This window comes from Ceratotherium simum, chromosome 21 (genome assembly GCF_057802395.1).
Source record: "Ceratotherium simum simum isolate JZ-2026a chromosome 21, ASM5780239v1, whole genome shotgun sequence".
NCBI lineage: Eukaryota > Metazoa > Chordata > Mammalia > Perissodactyla > Rhinocerotidae > Ceratotherium > Ceratotherium simum.
This window is the reverse complement of record NC_141920.1, coordinates 502969-522772: the sequence shown is the minus strand read 5'-3', so window position 1 is coordinate 522772 and position 19804 is coordinate 502969. Positions and strand designations below refer to the sequence as shown.

At 49.1% G+C, this 19804-nt stretch overlaps 1 protein-coding gene across 1 annotated transcript; it reads left to right on the top strand.

Moving 5' to 3' along the window:
- Positions 1-6: 6 nt before the first annotated feature.
- ZGPAT (zinc finger CCCH-type and G-patch domain containing) lies at positions 7-19756 on the top strand. Its single transcript, XM_004430183.3, has 7 exons — positions 7-94; positions 351-1041; positions 17043-17176; positions 17409-17564; positions 18553-18672; positions 18772-19180; positions 19329-19756. The coding sequence occupies exons 2-7, from the start codon at positions 500-502 to the stop codon at positions 19465-19467; spliced, it is 1500 nt and encodes a 499-aa protein (XP_004430240.1). The 5' UTR covers positions 7-94; positions 351-499; the 3' UTR covers positions 19468-19756.
- The last annotated feature ends 48 nt before the right edge of the window (positions 19757-19804 follow it).

Genomic DNA, 19804 nt, shown 5'->3' with positions numbered 1-19804 from the left:
GCCCCCGCGCAGGCACTTCCGGTGGCGGCCGCGCTCGACAGGAAGTGCGCGTCGGCGGCGAGGGCGGAAGCGGGACGCCGGGCCGCTCTAGCCGGTGAGGCGGCGGGCTCTCTATGGCCTGGCGGGGGCGCGAAGGACCGAGGGAGCCCGGCGGCGGCGCCCCGGGCGGGGAGACGCGGCGTGGGGCCGCGGCCGGGCTCCGGCTGTGGCTCTTCCGCTTGGAGCCGAGAGCCGTTCCCCGCCTGTCTTCTCGTCCCTGCGGCGGGACCGCGGGCGGCCCTGAGGGTGGCCTGGGGGCCCCGCGCCCGTCGGCTCAAGCTCCGCCGGCTCACCGGCTTCTCTCCCCGCAGCGCAGCCTCCGGAGGATCCGGGCCGACCCCCAGGATCCGGGCCGACCCCCGAGGGCCAAGCCATCCCCCGAGGACCAAGCCATCCCCCGAGGTCCCGGGCCGCCTCACCCGACGACCGAGCCGCCCCCCGAGGACCGGGCGCCCCCGGGATGGACGAGGACAGCCTGCAGGCCGCCCTGCAGGCCCACGGCGCGCAGCTGCGGCAGGTGGAGCGGGCCCTGCGCGCCGGCCTGGACGCCTCCGAGCTGGCCGACCTGCGCCAGCTGCAGCAGGACCTCAAGGAGCTGATCGCGCTCACGGAGGCCAGCCTGGTGTCCGTCAGGAAGAGCAAGCTGCTGGCCGCGCTGGACGGCGAGCACGCGGCCCGGGACGAGGCCGAGTACCTGGCCTTCCAGACGGCGGTGGCCGAGGCCGTGGAGGCGCCGGGAGCCCCGGGGGCAGAATCGGAGCCTGTCCCCGAGAGAGAGGCCGGGCCGGAGGAGGCCGGCGGGCTGAGCGGGCGGAAGGTGAGCGCGCCCTACCGCAGCCCCTGGGGCACCCTGGAGTACCACCACGCCATGGTGGTGGGCGCGGAGGCGGCGGCCGGCGGCGGCGCGGGCGTGCGCGTGCTCTATCTCTACCCCACGCACCGCGCCCTGAAGCCCTGCCCGTTCTTCCTGGAGGGCAAGTGCCGCTTCCAGGAGAGCTGCAGGTGAGCGCGGGCCGGCGGGCGGGCGGGCTCGCGGCGTGTCCTGGTCTGTGGTCTGTGTCTCCCTGGGTTCCCTCGGGTCAGTCGGGAAGGAGGCACCTTCTTCGCGGTGAGACCTCTGCAGTGTCCGTCCGTCGTGGAAACTCGCCCGCGCGAGGTTAGGGAGCGCGGCCGCCCGCGCCGTCCTCGCCGGCCGTCTCCTCCCGTCTGTCCTCCTGCCTTGGTTTTTTTTTCTTGGACTATTTTAAAGCGAATTCTGGAAGTTGCTGGTTTTTTCACCTATAAATAGTTAAGAATGCACCCCTAATCTAACTGACAAGGACATCATAAAAAGGTCATCTCCGTGTCGCCGTTGCGCCCGACAGAGGGAACCGCAGTGCCCCGTCCCTGCGGACGTTTCCACGGCCCCTGTGACGGTGTCTTCTTTTTCTCAGGGCGCGACTTTGATTTTGCTCCTTCGTGCTTTGTCTTGAGAAGGAATATTGACTGAAATTTCTAGTAGATAATTCTCTTTTTTAGCCAATAGTCCAGGGTAACTGTCTCTAGTTCTTTGGTCGTGTTATTTCCTTATAGACTTTTGCAGGGTCCCAAGTCTTATCTGGTACGTCTTCCTTCCTTCCTTCTTTCTTTGTAAGTTTTATTAAAGAACAGCACACATACAGGTTAGCACGTAGATCATGAGGGGACTCGGAGAGCTTTCAGAGGAGACACAGCCTGTCCCCAGTACACACGTTAAGTAAGAGACGTAATGTTTCTATCCTTTTTTCCCTAGTCCCTCTGGGGGGCACGTCCACATGTGATGTCCCCTGTGGTGGTGAGAGCTGGCATGTCCACGTGCTGCTTCCTCTGGGACAGGCACTTTCCTCGAGTGTCACAGTATGGACTGTGTCTAGTGTCCCCACGAGGTGGCCTGCCACCACTCAGGGTGCATGGTTCCGAGGGGCGGAGCTGGGGCCCCAGCAGTCTGGCTCTGAGACATCCCCACTCGCCGTGATTTGCGCTGTCAGCTTTAGGCCCCACCGACACATCCTACACACACCCACCTCGCATCACTCAGCACTGCTAAGTTATTTACTTGCATTTGATTTAGATTTTTAAAAATACAATAAAATAGACAATGTTGAAGCACTCTTTGACCACTCTCTGCTGCAGTCCCCTCTCTGTCCCGGGAGGCTGTCATTGTCACACTTGGGTGTGTATCTCTCTAGCGTGTGTTAGTTCTTTACAGGCATACGTGTGTCTGTAAGTGGTACATGTCTGTGCTTTGTTGTCTAAGTGGTGTCGTACGGCAGTTCGTCCTGCACCTTGCTGTTTCTGCTAAGCGTGTTTGTGAGAGACTGCCGGGTTGATGTTTATAGAACTGTTTCATTCATTTTCACTGCTGTGTTATCTTCTTTCATGTGAATATACCACATTTTACTCACTCTGTCCCTTTCTGATGTTTTCCAATTTTTATTTGTTACAGTGTGCTGTGAACATCCTAATACTGTCTTCTTTTGTAACTGACGAGAATTTCCCTAGTGTGTAACCAGCGTGGAGAGTGTGTGCAAATTTTCTGTTTTCATGTGATGTATGTTTCCTTGTCCCTAGTCTTCTCCACAGTCACCTGCAGTGACATTATCCGACTTGCAGATTTGTGCCCATTGAAAGCTGGGAAAATGGTGTCTTGACTGAATTTGTATTTCCTTGATTACTGGCGAGATTGAGTATCTTTTCATACATTTGTTGTAACTTAATCTCTATATTTCAGTCTCCTTACCTGTAAAACAGAGATGAGAATCATCTTTCACAGTTGTTGGGAGAATGGAGTGCGTTAATGTGTGTCAAGAGTATAGAGCAATACCTAACATACAGTTAAGCACACAGTAGATTTTTAGTTCTTACGTTGTTATTGTAAAATAAAATCGGATACAGGAAGTAAATACATAGCATGGGGCGTTATTGGAACACTCTAGTAATCAACATTCAGATCAAAACTACAAATATGCTAACCACCCCAGAAGCCCCTCCCTGGGCCTCAACCCAAACACAGCCTTCTGCCTCCTCCAAAAATCACCACCACCCTGACTTTTATGATAACACCTCCTTGTGTTTTTATGGCTTGTCGCTCAAGTGTGGCTGTGGTGTGAACACTGGGTTTAACCTTTTAAAGATTTTATTTATTTTATTTTTTTTCCCCCCAAAGCCCCAGTGGAAAGTTGTATGTCGTAGCTGTACATCCTTCTAGTTGCTGTACGTGGGACTCGGCCTCAGGATGAACGGAGAAGTGGTGCCTGGATGCGCACCCGGGATCCGAACCCGGGCCACCAGCATCGCAGCGCGCGCACTTAACCACCAAGCCACAGGGCTGGCCCTACTGGGTTTAACCTTGCTCGCTGTGTAAGCCTGCTGTGTCAGGATCTGGCAGTGCACGCCCTTCTGCCTGCCTTTCCTGGCCTCACAGCTTCTCTGTTGAAGGCCAGACTGTCTGACCGAGCATGGAACACCGCTGGTGCAGTCCAGCACGTTGCTCCGTCCGCTGCAGGCTGGCAGCTGGATCCAGGAACTTGATCCCAGAACTCGGGTTCTCCCTTTGGCAAGGCTCCCGGTGCTCTTCTTTCATCAGGAGACACCTGAGTTGAGCGTTTCTTTTGCGGTGCTGGCAGCCCTTAACGCTCCATGCCTAGATCCACTGAATCAGTGGGGATTGCAGGATAGAGATCTTTCCATTTTATCAGTTCATTTCATTTATTAGCTGGAATGTTATGAAGAGACGCTTTCCCTTTTCTACGACTTGGCTGCCCAGTGGTACAGTTCACGTTGAAAAGGCGAGATGTGTGCTGGATTTTTCTGTTTTGTTTACTTAGTTTCCAAGATAATAAATTCGTTCTTTCATCCTGAGAACGTGATGAATTACCTTTTAAAAAAATATTTAATATCCTTAGGGACTCATGGATTCACACATATTTGAGGAATTTCAACCCACTGAGATTCTGATCCTTATCGAGGCTCAAACATCCCACCTCGGCAAGTGGGACCCTCTTCACGTGGGCTCCTGCGTCCTTTTGACATGGCCCGGTAGTCATTACTGGGGAGTCAGGATGTTCTACACTTGTCCATGCCTTTTCTGCCCCAGAGCTGGAGTCAGCCCGTCTCCAAGAAGCCCTGGTTTCTTTTAACGGGAGATGGTATCTCAAGACCCACAATGCGGGCACTGGGATGCTCTCTGTCGCTGGGTTGGTCATTGTCCAAGGTTTCCAGTGGACGGAGCTGGGACGTATAAGTGGACACACACGTATGTACATGTGAGTGTATATATACACATACCATATACCTATGTTTTTAAAGACAAAATGCTTTGTGAATTCATCTGGATATTTCCAATTTAAACTGAGGACTGCAGTGTTGAAGTCTTTTCTGGATCACATCTCTGCCCAGGATTTCCTTCTCCACCCAGGATTCTGGTGCTCAAGAACACAGAGGATGATGGATTCCAAATGCCCCCTAGTGATTTATCTATTTTATCCCATCTTACACACACACGACACTCTCAGAATAGCAACACTCATTCTTCAGTTACAATGATTGAAAACTGTTAAAAATGTCTACACCCCCATTCTCCCTGCCATTCTTATGATTGTACTAGAGCTTCGCTGTCAGATCATATGGCCGTTATGTACCATCATCTCACTCTTGCTCTCAGCCTCAGTTCTAGAAGGACCTATATGTTTCATGCTCACAATCAGTCCGTATGGTGGTATTTTTCTTGTTCTAAAAGATCCCTCAGGAAGGGCTCACGGGAGACAGGCATGCCTCATTTTATTGCACTCCACAGATACTGCGTTTTTTGCAAATTGAAGGTTTCTGGCAACCCTGCCTCAAGCAAGTCTGTCAGCACCATTTTCCAATGCGTTTGCTCACTTAGTGTCTTTGCCTTTCAGTTTGGTAATTCTCACGGTATTTCAAACTTTTTCATTATTATTTGTTAGGGTGATTTGTGATCAGTGATCTCTGATGTTACTATTGTGGTCATTTTGGGGCACCACGAACTGCCCATATAAGACGGTGAACTTAATAAATGTTGTGTGTGTTGTGACTGCTTCACCGACTGGCTGTTCCCCTGTCTCTCTCCCTCTCCTTGGGCCTCCCTGTTCCCTGAGACACAACAGTATTGAAATTAGGCCAATTAATAACCCTACAATGGCCTCTAAGTGTTGAAGTGCAAAGAAGAGTCGCACGTCTCTCACTTTAAGTCAAAAGCTAGAAATGATTAAGCTTAGTGAGGAAGGCATGTTGAAAGCCAAGACAGGCCGAAAGCTGGGCCTCTTGCACCAAACAGGGAGTCAAGTTTTGAATGCGAAGCAAAAGTCCTTGAAGGAAATTAAAAGTGTTACTCCAGTGAACACACGAATGATGAGAAAGCGAAACAGCCTTATTGCTGATGTGGAGAAAGTTTTAGTGGTCTGGAAAGAAGATCAAACCAGTCACAACTTTTCCTTAAACCAAAGCCTATTCCAGAGCAAGGTCCTAACTCTCTTCAGTTCTATGAAGGCTGAGAGAGGTGAGGAAGCTGCAGAAGAAAGGTTTGAAGCCAGCAGAGGCTGGTTCATGAGGTTTAAGGAAAGAAGCTGTCTCCATAACTTAAAAGTGCGAGGTGAAGCAAGTGCGGATATAGACACTGCAGCAAGTTATTCAGATCTAGCTGAGATAACTAAGGAAGGTGGCTTCACTAAGTAACAGACTTACAATGTAGACAAAACAGCCTTATATCGGAAGAAGATGCCATCTAGGACTTTCATAGCTAGAGAGGAGAAGTCAATGCCTGGCTTCAAAGCTTCAAAGGACAGGCTGACTCGCTTCTTAGGGGCTAATGCAGCTGGTGACTTTAAGTTGAAGCCAGTGCTCATTCACTATTCTGAAAATCCTAGGGCCCTTAAGAATTATGCTAAATCTACTCTGCCTGTGCTCCATAGATGGAACAACAAAGCCTGGATGACAGCACGTCTGTTTACAACATGGTTTACTGAATATTTTAAGCCCCCTGTTGAGACCTACTGCTCAGAAAAAAAGATTCCTTTCAGAATATTACTGCTCATTGACAATGCACTTGGTCACCAAAGAGCTCTGATGGAGATGTACAATGGGATTAACGTTGTTTTCATGCCAGGTAACACAACAGCCATTCTGCAGCCCAAGGATCAAGGAGTAATTTTGACTTTCAAGTCTTTTTATTGAAAAAATATATTTCATAAGGCTGTGGATTACCTAGACAGTGATTCCTCTGATAGATCTGGGCAAAGTAAATTGAAAACCTTCTGAAAAGGATTCACCATTCTAGATGCCATTAAGAACATTGGTGATTCATGGGAAGAGGTCAAAATATCAACATTAACAGGAGTTTGGAAGAAGCTGATTCCAACCCTCATGTATGACTTTGAGGGGTCAAGACTTCACTGGAGGAAGTAACTGCAGATGTGGTGGAAATACCAGGGAAACTAGAATTAGAAGTGGGAGCTGAAGATGTGACTGAATTTCTGCAATCTCGTGATCAAACTTTAACAGACGAGGAGTTGCTGCTTATGGATGAGCAAAGACAGTGGTTTCCTGAGATGGAATCTGCTGGTGAAGATGCTGTGAAGATTGTTGAAATGACAACAAAGGATTTGGAATACTACATAGGCTTAGTTGATAGAGCAGTGGCAGCGTTTGAGAGGATTGACTCCAATTTTGAAAGTTCTACTGTGGTAAAATGCTGTCAAACAGCATCCCATGCTACAGAGAAATCGTTTGTGAAAGGAAGAGTCAGTTGATGTGGCAGACTTCATCATTGTCTTATTTTAAGAAATTGTCACCCCAATGAAGCCACCCCAGCCTTCAGCAACCAGCACTCTGATCAGTCAGCAGCCTTCACCATCGAGGAAAGACCTTCCACCAGCAAAAAGATATGACTCGGGCCGGCCCCGTGGCTTAGCAGTTAAGTGTGCGTGCTCCGCTGCTGGCGGCCCGGGTTCAGATCCCGGGCGCGCACCGACGCACCGCTTCTCCGGCCATGCTGAGGCCGCGTCCCACATACAGCAACTAGAAGGATGTGCAGCTATGACATACAACTATCTACTGGGGCTTTGGGGGAAAATAAATAAATAAATAAAATTATTAAAAAAAAAAAAAGATTATGAGTGCTGAAGGCTCAGATGATGGTTAGCATTTTTTAGCAATAAAGTATTTTTTAATTGAGGTATGTACACTGTATTTTTAGACATAATGCTATGGCACACTTAATAGACTACAATGTAGCAAACATAACTTTTCTATGCACTAGGTGCACTAGGAAACCAGAAACTCTGTGTGCCTGGCTTTATTGCAATATTCACTTTGTTGCTGTGGTCTGGACCTGCACCGGCAGTATCTCCACGGTGCCTGTGATGTTCCCAGGGATCTGCCGTGTTGGCAAGTTTCTGTTTGTCTTTTATAGCTGAACATCAATTTTGTTGGATATAAAGTTCTTGGCTCACATTACTTTCCTTGAATATTTTAAATATGTTGCTCCATTTTCTTCAGATAAAATACTGTTGAAAAGTTTAATAGTAATCTCATTTTATTTTCCTTATAAATCATAAATCACGTACTCTTACAGTGTAAGGTAATGGTCCAGCCGTTCTTCTGCGTGTGGTGGTCCAGTTTTCCCAGCACCATTTGTTGAAAAGAATGTCCTCTCCCCGTGGAATGGTCGTGACACCCTTGTCGAGCATCAATTGATTATATGTGTGCGGGTCTATTTCTGAGCTCTCCTTCTGTCTCATTGGTCTTTCTGTCTTTTCTTATGCCGGTACCACACTGTTTGGATCACTGCAGCTTTGAAATCAGGATGTGGTAGTACTCCAACAGTTGCTTTTCCTTTCGAGATTCTTTTGGATAGTCAAGATCCTTTGCAATTCCATATGAATTTTAAAATCTACTTGTCCTTTTCTGCATAAAATTGGGATTTTGATAGGGATTGCATTGAATCTGTAGATCAATTTGAGGAGTATTGCCATCCTAACAATATTAAGTCTTCTGATCCATGAATGTGGGGTGTCTTTCCATTGATTTAGGTCTTCTTTAATTTCTTTCAACAGTGTTTTGTAGTTCACAAGCCTTGGTTAAATTTATTTCTAAGTATTTTATTCATTTTGATGCTATTATAAATGAAATTATTAATTGCTCTTTTTTGTTGTTGTTGTTGAGCAAGATTGTCCCTGAGCTAACATCTGTTGCCAATCCTCTTCTTGTTGCTTGAGGAAAATTTGTCCTGAGCTACCATCTGTACCAGTCTTCCTCTATTTTGTATGTGGGTCACCGCCACAGCATGGCCTCTGACTAGTGGTGTACGTCTGTGCTCGGGAGCCAAACCCGGGCCGCAGAAGTGGAGCACACCGAACTTAAGCACTAGGCCACAGGGCCAGCCCCATGCATTTTTAAATTGTTCATTGCTAGTGCATTAAAACACAACTCATTTTTGTATATTGATGTTGTATCCTGGAACATTGCTGAACTCGTTTGTTAGCTCTAATAGAATTTTTTGTGGATTATTTAGGATTTTCTATATATACGATCATGTCATTGGCAAATGGAGATAATTTTACTTCTTCCTTTCCAATTTGGATGGCTCTTACTTCTTTTTCTTGCTTAATTGCCCTGGCTAGAACTTCCAGTACAATGTTGAATAAAAGAGGAGAGAGCAGACATCCTTGCCCTGTTCCTGGTCTCAGAGGGAGAGCCCTCAGTCTTCCACCATCGAGTGTGAGGGTGGCTGTGGGTTTTCATAGATGCCCTTTATCAAGTTGAGGTTGTTCTCTTCTATTCCTAATTTGTTGAGTGTTTTTATCATGAAAGTGTGTTGGATTTTTTCAAGTTTCTTTTCTGTATCAGTCGAGGTGATCATGTGTTTTTTTCCTTCATTCTATTAATGTGCTGTGTTACATTGAATGATTTTTCATACGTTGAACCACCTTTGCATTCCTGGGATAAATCCCACCTAGTCTTGGTGTGTAATCCTTTTAATATACTGCTGGATTTGGTTTGCTAGGTTTTGTGTGTTTTTTTGGTGAGGAAGGTGCTCCCTGAGCTGACATCCGTGCCAGTCTTCCTCTACTTTGTATATAGGACGCCACCACAGCGTGGCTTGACGAGCGGTGCATAGGTCCACGCCCGGGATCCAAACCCACGAACCTGGGGCTGCCGAAGCAGAGTGCGCGAATTTAACCACTATACCACCAGGCCAGCCCTTCAGTTTGCTAGTTTTTTGTCGAGGATATTTGTATCTGTCCTGTCCCGGTAAGGGCTGTTGGTCTGTTGTTTCCTTTTCTTGTGAGGTCTTTGTCTGGCTTGGTTTCAGGGTAATACTGGCCTCATCAAATGAGTTAGGAAGTGTTCTCTATTTGGGGGAAAGAGTTTGAGAAAGACTGGTATTAATTCTTCTTTAAATGTTTGATAGAATTCACCAGTGAAGCCATCTGCTCCTGAAATTTTTTGTTGTTGTTGCAAGTTTTGTTTTGTTTTGTTTTTTTGGTGAGGAAGATCAGCCCTGAGCTAACAGCCATGCCGATCCTCCTCTTTTTGCCCAGGAAGACTGGCCTTGAGCTAACATCCATGCCGATCTTCCTCCACTTTATATGGGACGCCACCACAGCATGGCCTGACAAGCGGTGCATCGGTGCGCGCCCAGGATCCGAACCCGGGCTGCCAGCAGCCGAGCACGCGCACTTAACCGCTACGCCACGGGGCCGGCCCTGCAAGTTTTTTGATTAATGACTCAATTTCTTTATTTGTTATAGGTCTATTCAGATTTTCTGTTTTTCCTTGAGTCAGTTCTGGCAGTTTGTGTGTTTTTAGGAATTTGTCCTTTTTGTCTAGGTTATCTAATTTGTTGGTATGTAATTGTTCATACTGTTCTCTGATCACTCTGTTTATTTCTGTAAGGGCAGTGGTGGTGATGTCCCCACTTTCTTTCCTGATTTTAGTCATTTGAGTGTTCTCTTTTTTTTCCTTTGTCTGTCTAGCTAAAGGTTTTCCACTTTTGTTTTCTTTTTTTTGGTTGTTGATTCTCTGTTGTTTTTCTCTTTTCTATTTTGTTTATTTCCACTCTACCCTTTATTATTTCCTTCCTTATGCTAGCTTTGGGTTTAGTTTGGTCTTTTTCTAATTCTTCAAGGTATACAGTAAGGTTATTGACTTGAGATCTTTCTTCCTTTTTTTTTTTTTGCTGAGGAAGATTTGCCCTGAGCTGACATCTATACCAGTCTTCCTCTATTTTGTATGTGGGTCGTCACCACACTGTGGCCTCTGATGAGTGGTGTAGGTCCATGCCCAGGAATCGAACATGGGCTGCTGAAGCGGAGCATGCCAAACGTAACCACTGGGCCGCGGGGCTGCCCTCTTTAATGTAAGCGTTAACAGCTGTAAATCCCAATGAGCACTGCTTCACTGTATCCCATGAGTTTTTTGGTACGTTGTATTTTCATTTTCATTCATCTCAAAATATTTTCTAATCTCCTTTCTGATTTTTTCATTGACCTATTAGTTAAGAGCCTGTTGCTTAATTTCCACATATTTGTGAATTTTCCAGATTTCCTCGTCACTGATTTCTAATGTCATTCCATAGAAATTGGCAAGGGTACCTTGTATGACTTCATTGTTTCACAATTTACTGAGACTTGTTTTGTGGCCCAGCATATGGTCTATCCTGGAGAATATTCCATGTGCCCTGGAAAGGGATGCTTATTCTGCTGTTGTTGGTGAACTGCTCTATGGATGTCTGCAGGTCTAGTTGGTTCACAGTGTTGTTCACGTCCTCTCTTCCCTTAGGGTCTTTTGTCTGGGTTTTCTATCCATTGTTGAAAGTGGGGTGTTGAAGTCTGCAGCTATTATTGGAGAAATGTTTATTTCATCCTTTAATTCTCTCAATTTTGTTTTATATATTTTTGGGACTCTGTTGTTAGGTGTGTATAAGTTTATAATTGTTATATCTTACTGATGGATTGACTCTTTATCAATATGTAATATCTTTCATTGTCTTGAGTTAAGTCTATTTTGTCTAATATTAGCATAGCCGTCCCAGCTCTCTCTTTTTGTGTGTGTGTGTGTGAGGAAGATTAGTTCTGAGCTAACATCTGTTGCCAATCCTCCTCTTTTTGCTGAGGAAGATTGGCCCTGGGCTAACATCTGTATCCATCTGCCTCTACTTTATATGTGGGACGCCTGCCACAGCATGGCTTGACAAGCGGTGCATAGGTCCACGCCCAGGATCCAAACCGGCAAACCTCAGGCTGCCGAAGCGGAGCATGTGAACTTAACCAGTATGCCACCGGGCTGGCCCTCCCAGCTCTCTTTAGATCACTATTTGCGTGGAATATCTTTTCTTTCACTTTCAAGGTGTTGTTGTCTTTGGATCCAAAATGAGTCTCTTATTGATGGCATAGAGTTGGATAACTTTTTTATCTATTCTTCCAATTTCTGTCTTTTAATTAGAGTTTAATCCATTTACATTTAAAGTAATTGCCGATAAGGAAGGACTTACCTCTGCCATTTTATTATTTGTTTTCTGTGTGCCTTATGTCTTTTTTCTTTCTCCACTGCTCCATTACTGCCTTCCTTAGTGTTTGTTTTTTCTAGTGTGTCATTTTAATTCCCTTCTATTTTTCTTTTCTGCCTATTTTTACATTATTTTCTCTCTCTTTTTTTTTTTCCTGAGGAAGATTAGCCCTGAGCTGACATCTGTGCTAGTCTTCCTCTATTTTATATGTGGGTTGCCACCATAGCATGGCTGATGAGTGGTGTAGATCTGTGCCCAGAATCCGAACCCACAAACTGGGGCTGCCAAAGTGGGGCATGCCGAACTTAACCACTAGGCCACGGGGCTGGCCCCTTTACGTTATTTTCTTAATGGTTACCCTGTAGATTATGATTAACATCTTAAACTTAGAACAATCTAGTTTGAATTAATACCAATTGAGCTTCAGCAGTATGAAAAACTCTGCTCCTATATGGCCTGCCCCACTTTGTGTTGTTACTGTTATAAATTACATCTTTATACATTGTGTGCCCAGAAGTATAGATTTGTGATTATTACTTTATGAATTTGTCTTTTAATCATATAGGGAAAAAAAGGTGAATTACAAACCAAAAAAATAATAATACTGGCTTTTTTGTTTACCTCCGTAGTTACTTCCACCAGTGTTCATATGGTTTGAGTTACTGCCTAGTGTCCTTTCATTTCAGTCTGAAGGACTCCTTTTAGTATTTCTTAAGGGCAGGTCTATTAGCAACGAACTCCCTCAGCTTTTATGGACATCGGAATGTCCATTTCTCCTCCTTTTTTTGTGAGGAAGACTGGCTCTGAGCTAACATCTGTTGCCAATCCTCCTCTTTTTGGTGAGGAAGATTGTCCCTGGGCTAACATCCATGCCCATCTTTCTCTACTTTGTACATGAGACGCCACCACAACATGGCTTGATGAGCAGTGTGCAGGTCCATACCTGGGATCCAAACCCATGCACACCGGGCCGCCGAAGTGGAACGCGTGCACTTACCCACTAGGCCACCAGGCCGGCCCCTCTCCTTCATTTTTGAAGGACGGTTTTGCCAGGTATAGAATTCTTGGTTGACAGTGTTTTTCTTTCAGGACTCTGAATGTGCTGCCCCGCTGCCTTCCGGCCTCCACAGTTTCTGGTGGGAAACCGGCATCCTTACCGAGCATCCTTGTACGTGAAGAGTTGCTTCTCTTGTGCTGCTTTCCAGGTTCTCTCCCTGTCTTTGCGTTTCAGCAGTGATCATAATGTACCTCATTGTGGATCTCTGTTTATACTCCTTGGAGTTCATTGAACTTCTTTGACTTGTAGATTCATATCTTTCATCAAATTTGAAAAGTTTTCAGCCATTATTCTTCAATTCTGCAAATATTCTTTCTGCTCCTTTCTCTCCCTCTTCTTCTGGGACTCTATTATGCATATTTTGGTATACTGTCTTTTTTGCCTTTTAGTATGTCTTGGAATTTTTTTCTTGATAGCTGAGTGTGACACACTGGGTAAAGGAACTGCTGTAAATAGGCCTTTAGTGATGTGGTTGGGGGTGGGCGTTGATAGTCCTGTGCTTAGATCTCAGTCTGTAGTGAACCTGTGCCTCTAGACTGTGAATTTCCTGTGTGCCTCTCGGTCATCACACACACACACACACACACACACCCCACTCAGGTAGGGCACGATGGCTAGTGTGGGCTGGGTTTGGGTGTTCCCTAACCCACAGTTCAATTAGGCTCCGATAAAACCCCATCAGGTTAGGCTCTGGCTAGCTGCTTTCCCCTGAGAGCAGGCCTTGTGAAGGAGAACAGAATGGATGGCGTGTTTCAGAATGGTTCCTTTTCCCCTTCCTCTGCCAGAGCACGAGGGGATTTTTCTCCGGTTTGCACGGTGAGAGCCTGGTGTAGCTCCTGGAGCAGAACTCACAGCAGTGCGGGCCCTGTGGCCGGCCCCCCCAGGCTGCACCTCAGACTTGCCCACGCAGAGCCTCTGGCCATCAGTCATGGCGGGGTCCCTTTCTGGCGCTGGGTCCTGCTGCAGTCACTTGCAACTCTGTGTTTGCCTTGGTCTCCAAACTTGGGGCTGCACTTTGCCCTGTGACCTCACTTCTCTGAGGGATCTAAGGAGAGTTGTTGATTTTTCAGTGTGTTCACCTTTTCACTTTTTGTTAGGACAGAGGGGTGACTTCCCAGCTTCTTACTTGCCAGACTGGAAGCCATAAGTGTCCCATCTGGTGAATTTCTCACTTCGGTCATTGGCTTTTCAATTCTCTAATTTCCATTTGATTCCTTTTATATAATTTTCACTTCTCTTTTAAGATCCTCTATTTCTTGAATCATTGTCTTTATACTCATTTAATTCTTTGAACATACTTATAGTATCTGCTTTGAGGTCTTGGCTAGATTCAGCATCTGGGCCCACTCAGTCAGATTCTGTCAACTGCTTTTTTTCCTGTTTGTTTGCATTACTCATAAATTTTTATTGAAAACTGGACATTTCAGATGACATAGTGTCGCAACTCTGGATTCTGAATTGCTTTCCTGAGTGTTTTGGTTTATTTTAGTATGTTTTCTGGACCTAAACTATGAGAATTTTGTTTTCAGGGTCTCCCTATTAAATACCTGGCTGGCCCAATGCCCGCTCACAGCCCCGCCATCAGAACTGTCAGTTTTCTCCATTCATTTCGGTCAGGTTCTCACTTTTAGCTCCAAGGCCCCTGCCCCACGTCCACCTCTGCACTGTTTTCCGAGCAGGTGACGCTCTTGTCTGCTGACCAGGGTGGGCAGCGAGCAGCCTCCAGTGCAAAGGCTGCAGACCCTCCTCCCGTTCTGTCCCCAAACTGGGCAGCTATTCAAGAAAATCATTTCTCAGTGGGTTGTCTGCTTTAGTCAATTTCCACAGCTCCAAAGCTGTGAATTTTGGTAATTTTGCTCAGTTTTAGCCATGTTTTTCTGTGGAGAGGATTTGATGACCCCTGTACTTGGCCGTGGCTGGAACTCAGACCCTTCCTTATAGTTTTAAGTGCTTGTTTTCAGGTTCAAGTTTTTACTTATTCTGGAATGTATCTCCGTGAATGTTGTGAGGTAGGTTATTGAGGGATTTTTTATATGGGAAACCAATTTTTAATTTTTTGCTTATGAAATCCATAATCCCTCTCTTCCTGACTTGTTTGTAATGCTTCCTCTGTCCTGTGTGAAGTTTCTGTCTGCATGGGGCTCTTCCTGGGTGCTCTTTTCATTGCATTGATCAATTTGCCCATTCTCTTAGTTTTAAATTCATTTTATGGATATACCATTAACTACTCCCCATGGTTGGAAATTTAGGTTATTTCCAGTGCTTTCAAATTTGGTTAACATCCTTGTGGTAAATCTTTGCATACTTTCATTATTATTTTTTAGAATCATTTCTTAAAAGCACTTGGTGGGTTAGAAGTAATATACCAAATTTTAAGGCTTCTAATATCACCAAAGATTCCTGCAGAAGGGTTTAATTTTTGGTGTCTGTGGATGTATGTACGTGTGTGTGCATACGTTTGTGTATGCCAAAGGGAGTATTTGGTCAAATTCACCCCTGGATTTAGGCTCCCCATTTTTTTTTTTTTTTTTTTGGTGAGACAGTTAGCCCTGAGCTGACATCCATGCCAATGCTCCTTTTGCTGAGGAAGACTGGCCCTGGGCTGACATCTGTGCCCGTCTTCCTCTACTTTATATGTAGGACGCTGCCACAGCATGGTTGACAAGCGGTGCGTAGGTCCACACCCGGGATCCAAACCTGCAAACCCCAGGCCGCTGAAGTGGAGCACGCGAACTTAACTGCTACGCCACGGGCTGGCCTCTGGGCTCCCCCTTTTTTTTTTTTTTTTTTTTTGTGAGGAAGATCAGCCCTGAGCTAACATCCATGCTAATCCTCCTCTGTTTGCTGAGGAAGACCGGCTCTGAGCTAACATCTATTGCCAATCCTCCTCCTTTTTTTTTTCCCCCAAAGCCCCAGTAGATAGTTGTACGTCATAGTTGCACGTCCTTCTAGCTGTATGTGGGACGTGGCCTCAGCATGGCCGGAGAAGCAGTGCGTCGGTGCACGCCCGGGATCTGAACCCGGGCCACCAGTAGCGGAGCGCGCACACTTAACCACTAAGCCACGTGGCCGGCCCTAGGCTCCCCTTTTGAACACATGGTTTTGCTCCTCAGTTGAACAGGGCTTTTTCTTTCTTTTTTTTTTTTTAGTGAGGAAGATCAGCCCTGAGCTAACATCCATGCCAATCCTCCTCTTTCTGCCGAGGAAGACTGGCCCTAAGCTAACATCCGTGCCCATTTTCCTCCACTTTATGTGGGACGCTGCCACAGCGTGGCCTGACAAGCGGTGCGTTGGTGCACGCCCGGGATCCGAACCCGGGCCGCCAGCAGCGGAGCGAACGCACTTAACCGCTACGCCACAGGGCTGGCCCCTGAACAGGGGTTTTCAACCAGAGTCTCCACGGCAGTGCACATTTGGGGCCCAGGCTTGCAGCTGCTGGTGCCACTCGGTCATTGGCAGTGCCCTGGGTGGCTGAGGACACTCAGTGTGAGAAGGAGCTGCCCGGAATCCTGCCGAGGAGGCGTCTGAGGCCATCTTGGTCCACCATGGGAGGGACGGAAGCTCCCGTTTCCTCTCCGTCTCCTTCACCACCGATTCCTGCCTAGAAAGACAGCCATGGCCAGTGTTGGCTCCGTGTTATGGAGTGAAGGCCAGCCCTCGATTGCTCTTGTCAGGTCTGAACAGCTTCCTCTTTGGAGTGGTGGCACAGTGGAAGTCAGTGTGTGGTTAGTTTCTTCATGTCTTTATTTGGCAAAGTTGAAGGTGACAGGCCTTGGTCCCCACACTTCCTCCTCCTCCCTTCTCCCCACCCCACTCCACTCTCTCAGTTTTGGTTTTAATTTCACTGGTACACTGATATCTAAGAGTTAAGGCACCACTGTGAGAACTGGGTTCTCCTAGTTGGTTTGCGGGGACTCAGTCCTATGCGCACACACACCTGCCTTCATTATCTGTTCATGTCTGATGGAGAGGTGATGGGGACCTTTAGTCACAAGGCCATCTGCTAGCCACTTGTGGTTTCTCTAGCCCAGAAAGCTGGGGAGTGACACGAAGCATCTTGTCTTCCAAGTAGCCGGATCCATCTCAAGAGCGTGAGAGAGAGAGTGCGAGAGATCAAGCACACAAGTGTGTGTATGGATGTGTGTGTGTACATGTATATATGTGTGCGTGTGTGCATGCATGGGTGTGTGTGTATATACGTGTGCACATGTATGTGCGTGGGCATGTGTGCATGGGTGTGTTTATATGCGTGTGTGTGTGTGTGTATGCATGTGTTTGTCTGTCTCCCTATCTCTCCCTCCCTTCAGTGCCATGCCCAGGCAGGTGGACTTGGTTCTCCTGGGTTCACTTGCCCCTGGTGGGCCATGTCTGAGCCCTGCCCCCTGTGGCCCTCTGCAGGTTCTCCCATGGGCAGGTGGTCTCTGTGGATGAGCTGCGCCCCTTCCAGGACCCAGACCTGAGCTCCCTGAAGGCTGGCTCTGCGTGTCTGGCCAAGCAACAGGATGGCCTCTGGTACCCAGCACGGATCACTGGTGAGGCTGCCTGTGGGCCTCCCTGACGGGGTCCTTCCTGGAAAGCCCTCTCCATGCATGTCACGTGTTATTCTCATATGACCCCTCCTTTGGTTGGGCATTGGGACCCTGCTCTGTGCCCAAGAGGAGAAGAACACCCTTGCCTTGGCCCCACGTTGCTCCCAACTTCCAGTGTGGCTCCTACCACCTGTTGAGGCCGCTTACCTGGCTTGTCTTTGTCCCCGACCTCCAGATGTGGACAGCGGCTACTACACAGTCAAGTTTGACTCACTGCTGCTGAAGGAGGCTGTGGTGGAGGGGGACTGCATCCTGCCCCCACTGCGCATGGAGCCTGCAGGGTCCTCTGACTCAGACAGCAGTGACCCCGATGACCCCAGTTATGCCAGAGGTATGGCAGCAGCTCAGGGTCAGAAGCAAGGAAGGTAGGGCAAGGGGCAACATTTGTAGTGGTCACCCTGAGAGGCCCCTGGCTGCTAGGGTATCCCAGCCATCTCACCAGATGGTGGGAGAGCATGACTACAGTGAGGTGGGCTGCGCTCAGTATGTGGACACCCTGCAGAGGGGCACTAGTTGTGCCTGAGGAGGCGTGGAAGCCCCCACAGGAGGTTGGGGAGATAAAGAGTACAGGAAGGGTCTGGGGCAGGTCTGGAGACCCACAGACGCAAAGACCCGGCCCTTGTCTCAAAAGAGCACATATGCAACGATTACAGTCCACGTGATGCAAACCTGAGGCCGTGGCCACCAGAAGAGGGGGAGGGGGCTGCTGATGCAGGAGCTGCCAAGGCCGTTGATGCACAGGAAGGGAGCGGTGGGACGTGGCATGCAGGAAGGAGCAGCTCCTTGCAGTGGCTCCTGCTTGGGGCCTGGGTGCCCTGCGGATGGAGGTGGGGCTGTGTCCAGACAGCCGGGGGCAGGAGAGTTCCAGGAAGGGGCTCTGGCCGGCAGTGTCCCGCCCCGCCAAAGCTTGGTTAGGATGAAGACGGGAGGCATCCCCCTGGGATCTGCTACATGAGTTGGTGGTTTCTGAAGCCGCTTGTCCGTGGTGATGAAGGGAAGGACTGAGCCGAGCAGGTGAAGTTGGGGACTGCTCTCCTTGACGGGAGGGGGCACCTCCCCGCCTGGGAAGGTGGGTCAAGGAGGGGCTCTGTGGGGAGAGGCAGCCATGCGACCAGCAGGGCTAGAGCAGGCTGTGCCAGACTCTGCCACAAGCTCTGCCTATTGTCACACGCCACCACGGGCCTGGGCAACTGGCGGAGAGCCTGTGGTACTAGGGATCGAGGCCCTGGCTCAGAGCTGAGCTCTTGGGCTAATGTTGGCCAGAGCCCAGAGTGCTCCGTGTCCACCTAGGCCAAGCCACTGCCTTCTGTTTCCTGCAGTGGTGGAACCTGGTGCTGCCGACCACGGGACCTGCAGCTCTGCCTTCGCCGGCTGGGAGGTGCACACCCGGGGCATTGGCTCCAGACTCCTCGCCAAGATGGGCTACGAGTTTGGCAAGGGTGAGTATGTGCTGCACCGGGGGGTGGGGTGGGGGAGGCAGCTGCCACAGCATAGCCCAGGGGTCCAGTAGCAGTAGTGCCAACCCCGTGTGCCCCTAGGTCTGGGTCGACACTCCGAGGGCCGGGTGGAGCCCATCCACGCTGTGGTGCTGCCTCGAGGCAAGTCACTGGACCAGTGCGCGGAGATCCTGCAGAAGAAGGCCCAAGGCAGCAAGGCTGGCACCAGCAGGCCCCCAAAGTGCCGGGGGAGAGGGGGCAGGCCTGGAGGCCGCCCACCCCCACGTAGCGTGTTTGACTTTCTGAACGAGAAGCTGCAAGGCCAGGATCCTGTGGGCCTGGAGGCCGGGGCAGCCCCCCCAGGGAGGAAGAGTGGCACAGAAACATACCGAGGCACTGCGAGCACCAAGCGGGCCCTGAGCCTGCGGCTCTTCCAGACCGAGGAGAAGATCGAGCAGACCCAGCGGGACATACGGGGCATCCAGGAGGCCCTCGCCCGAAACACAGGCCGGTACGTGTGGAGCTGGGCTCGGGGCCCAGCCCACAGTTCATGTGCAGGAACTCGTCCTGACCTGGGGGAGGGTCTGTATGATTAAAGAGCCTGGGGGCTTGGTGGCAGTGGCCCGGAGGCCCTCGCTGACTAGTGGACTCCTCTCCAGGCACAGTGTGGTGGCAGCCCAGCTGCAGGAGAGGCTGGCGGGAGCCCAGCGGCAGCTGGGGCAGCTCCGGGCCCAGGAGGCAGGCCTGCAGCGGGAGCAAAGGAAGGCGGACACCCACAAGAAGATGACCGAGTTCTAGAGCCCCGCACGCACCATGGCCAGAGCCCAGAGACCCCGGCTCCCAGTTGCCTTCAGGAAGACCAGCTGTCACCCAGCAACCAGGATGCCTCCAGAAGAGGGGCCGTCCCGCTTCAAGGCTAGCCTCCCCGGCTGGCCTTCCTGCTAGCCTGGGCGTGTGGACACTGCTGAGTGGAGATGGGGCTGCAGGGGTCACTCTGAACACTTACTGCCCATCGAGCCCGCCTGCCAGTGTCTTAGGGCGTCTCCTGAGCAAGGACATTAAAGTGATTTTGTTGCGTGTCTTTCAATGGAGGCTCTGCTGGCTATGGGGTCTTTCGGGAGAGAGGAGTCTCTGT

Coding starts and splice junctions, on each gene's coding strand:
- ZGPAT (XM_004430183.3), top strand. CDS start 500: ATGGACGAGGACAGCCTGCAGGCCGCCCTGCAGGCCCACGGCGCGCAG. Junction 1,042..17,042: donor CGCTTCCAGGAGAGCTGCAG/GTGAGCGCGGGC, acceptor GGCCCTCTGCAG/GTTCTCCCATGGGCAGGTGG. Junction 19,181..19,328: donor CTCGCCCGAAACACAGGCCG/GTACGTGTGGAG, acceptor ACTCCTCTCCAG/GCACAGTGTGGTGGCAGCCC.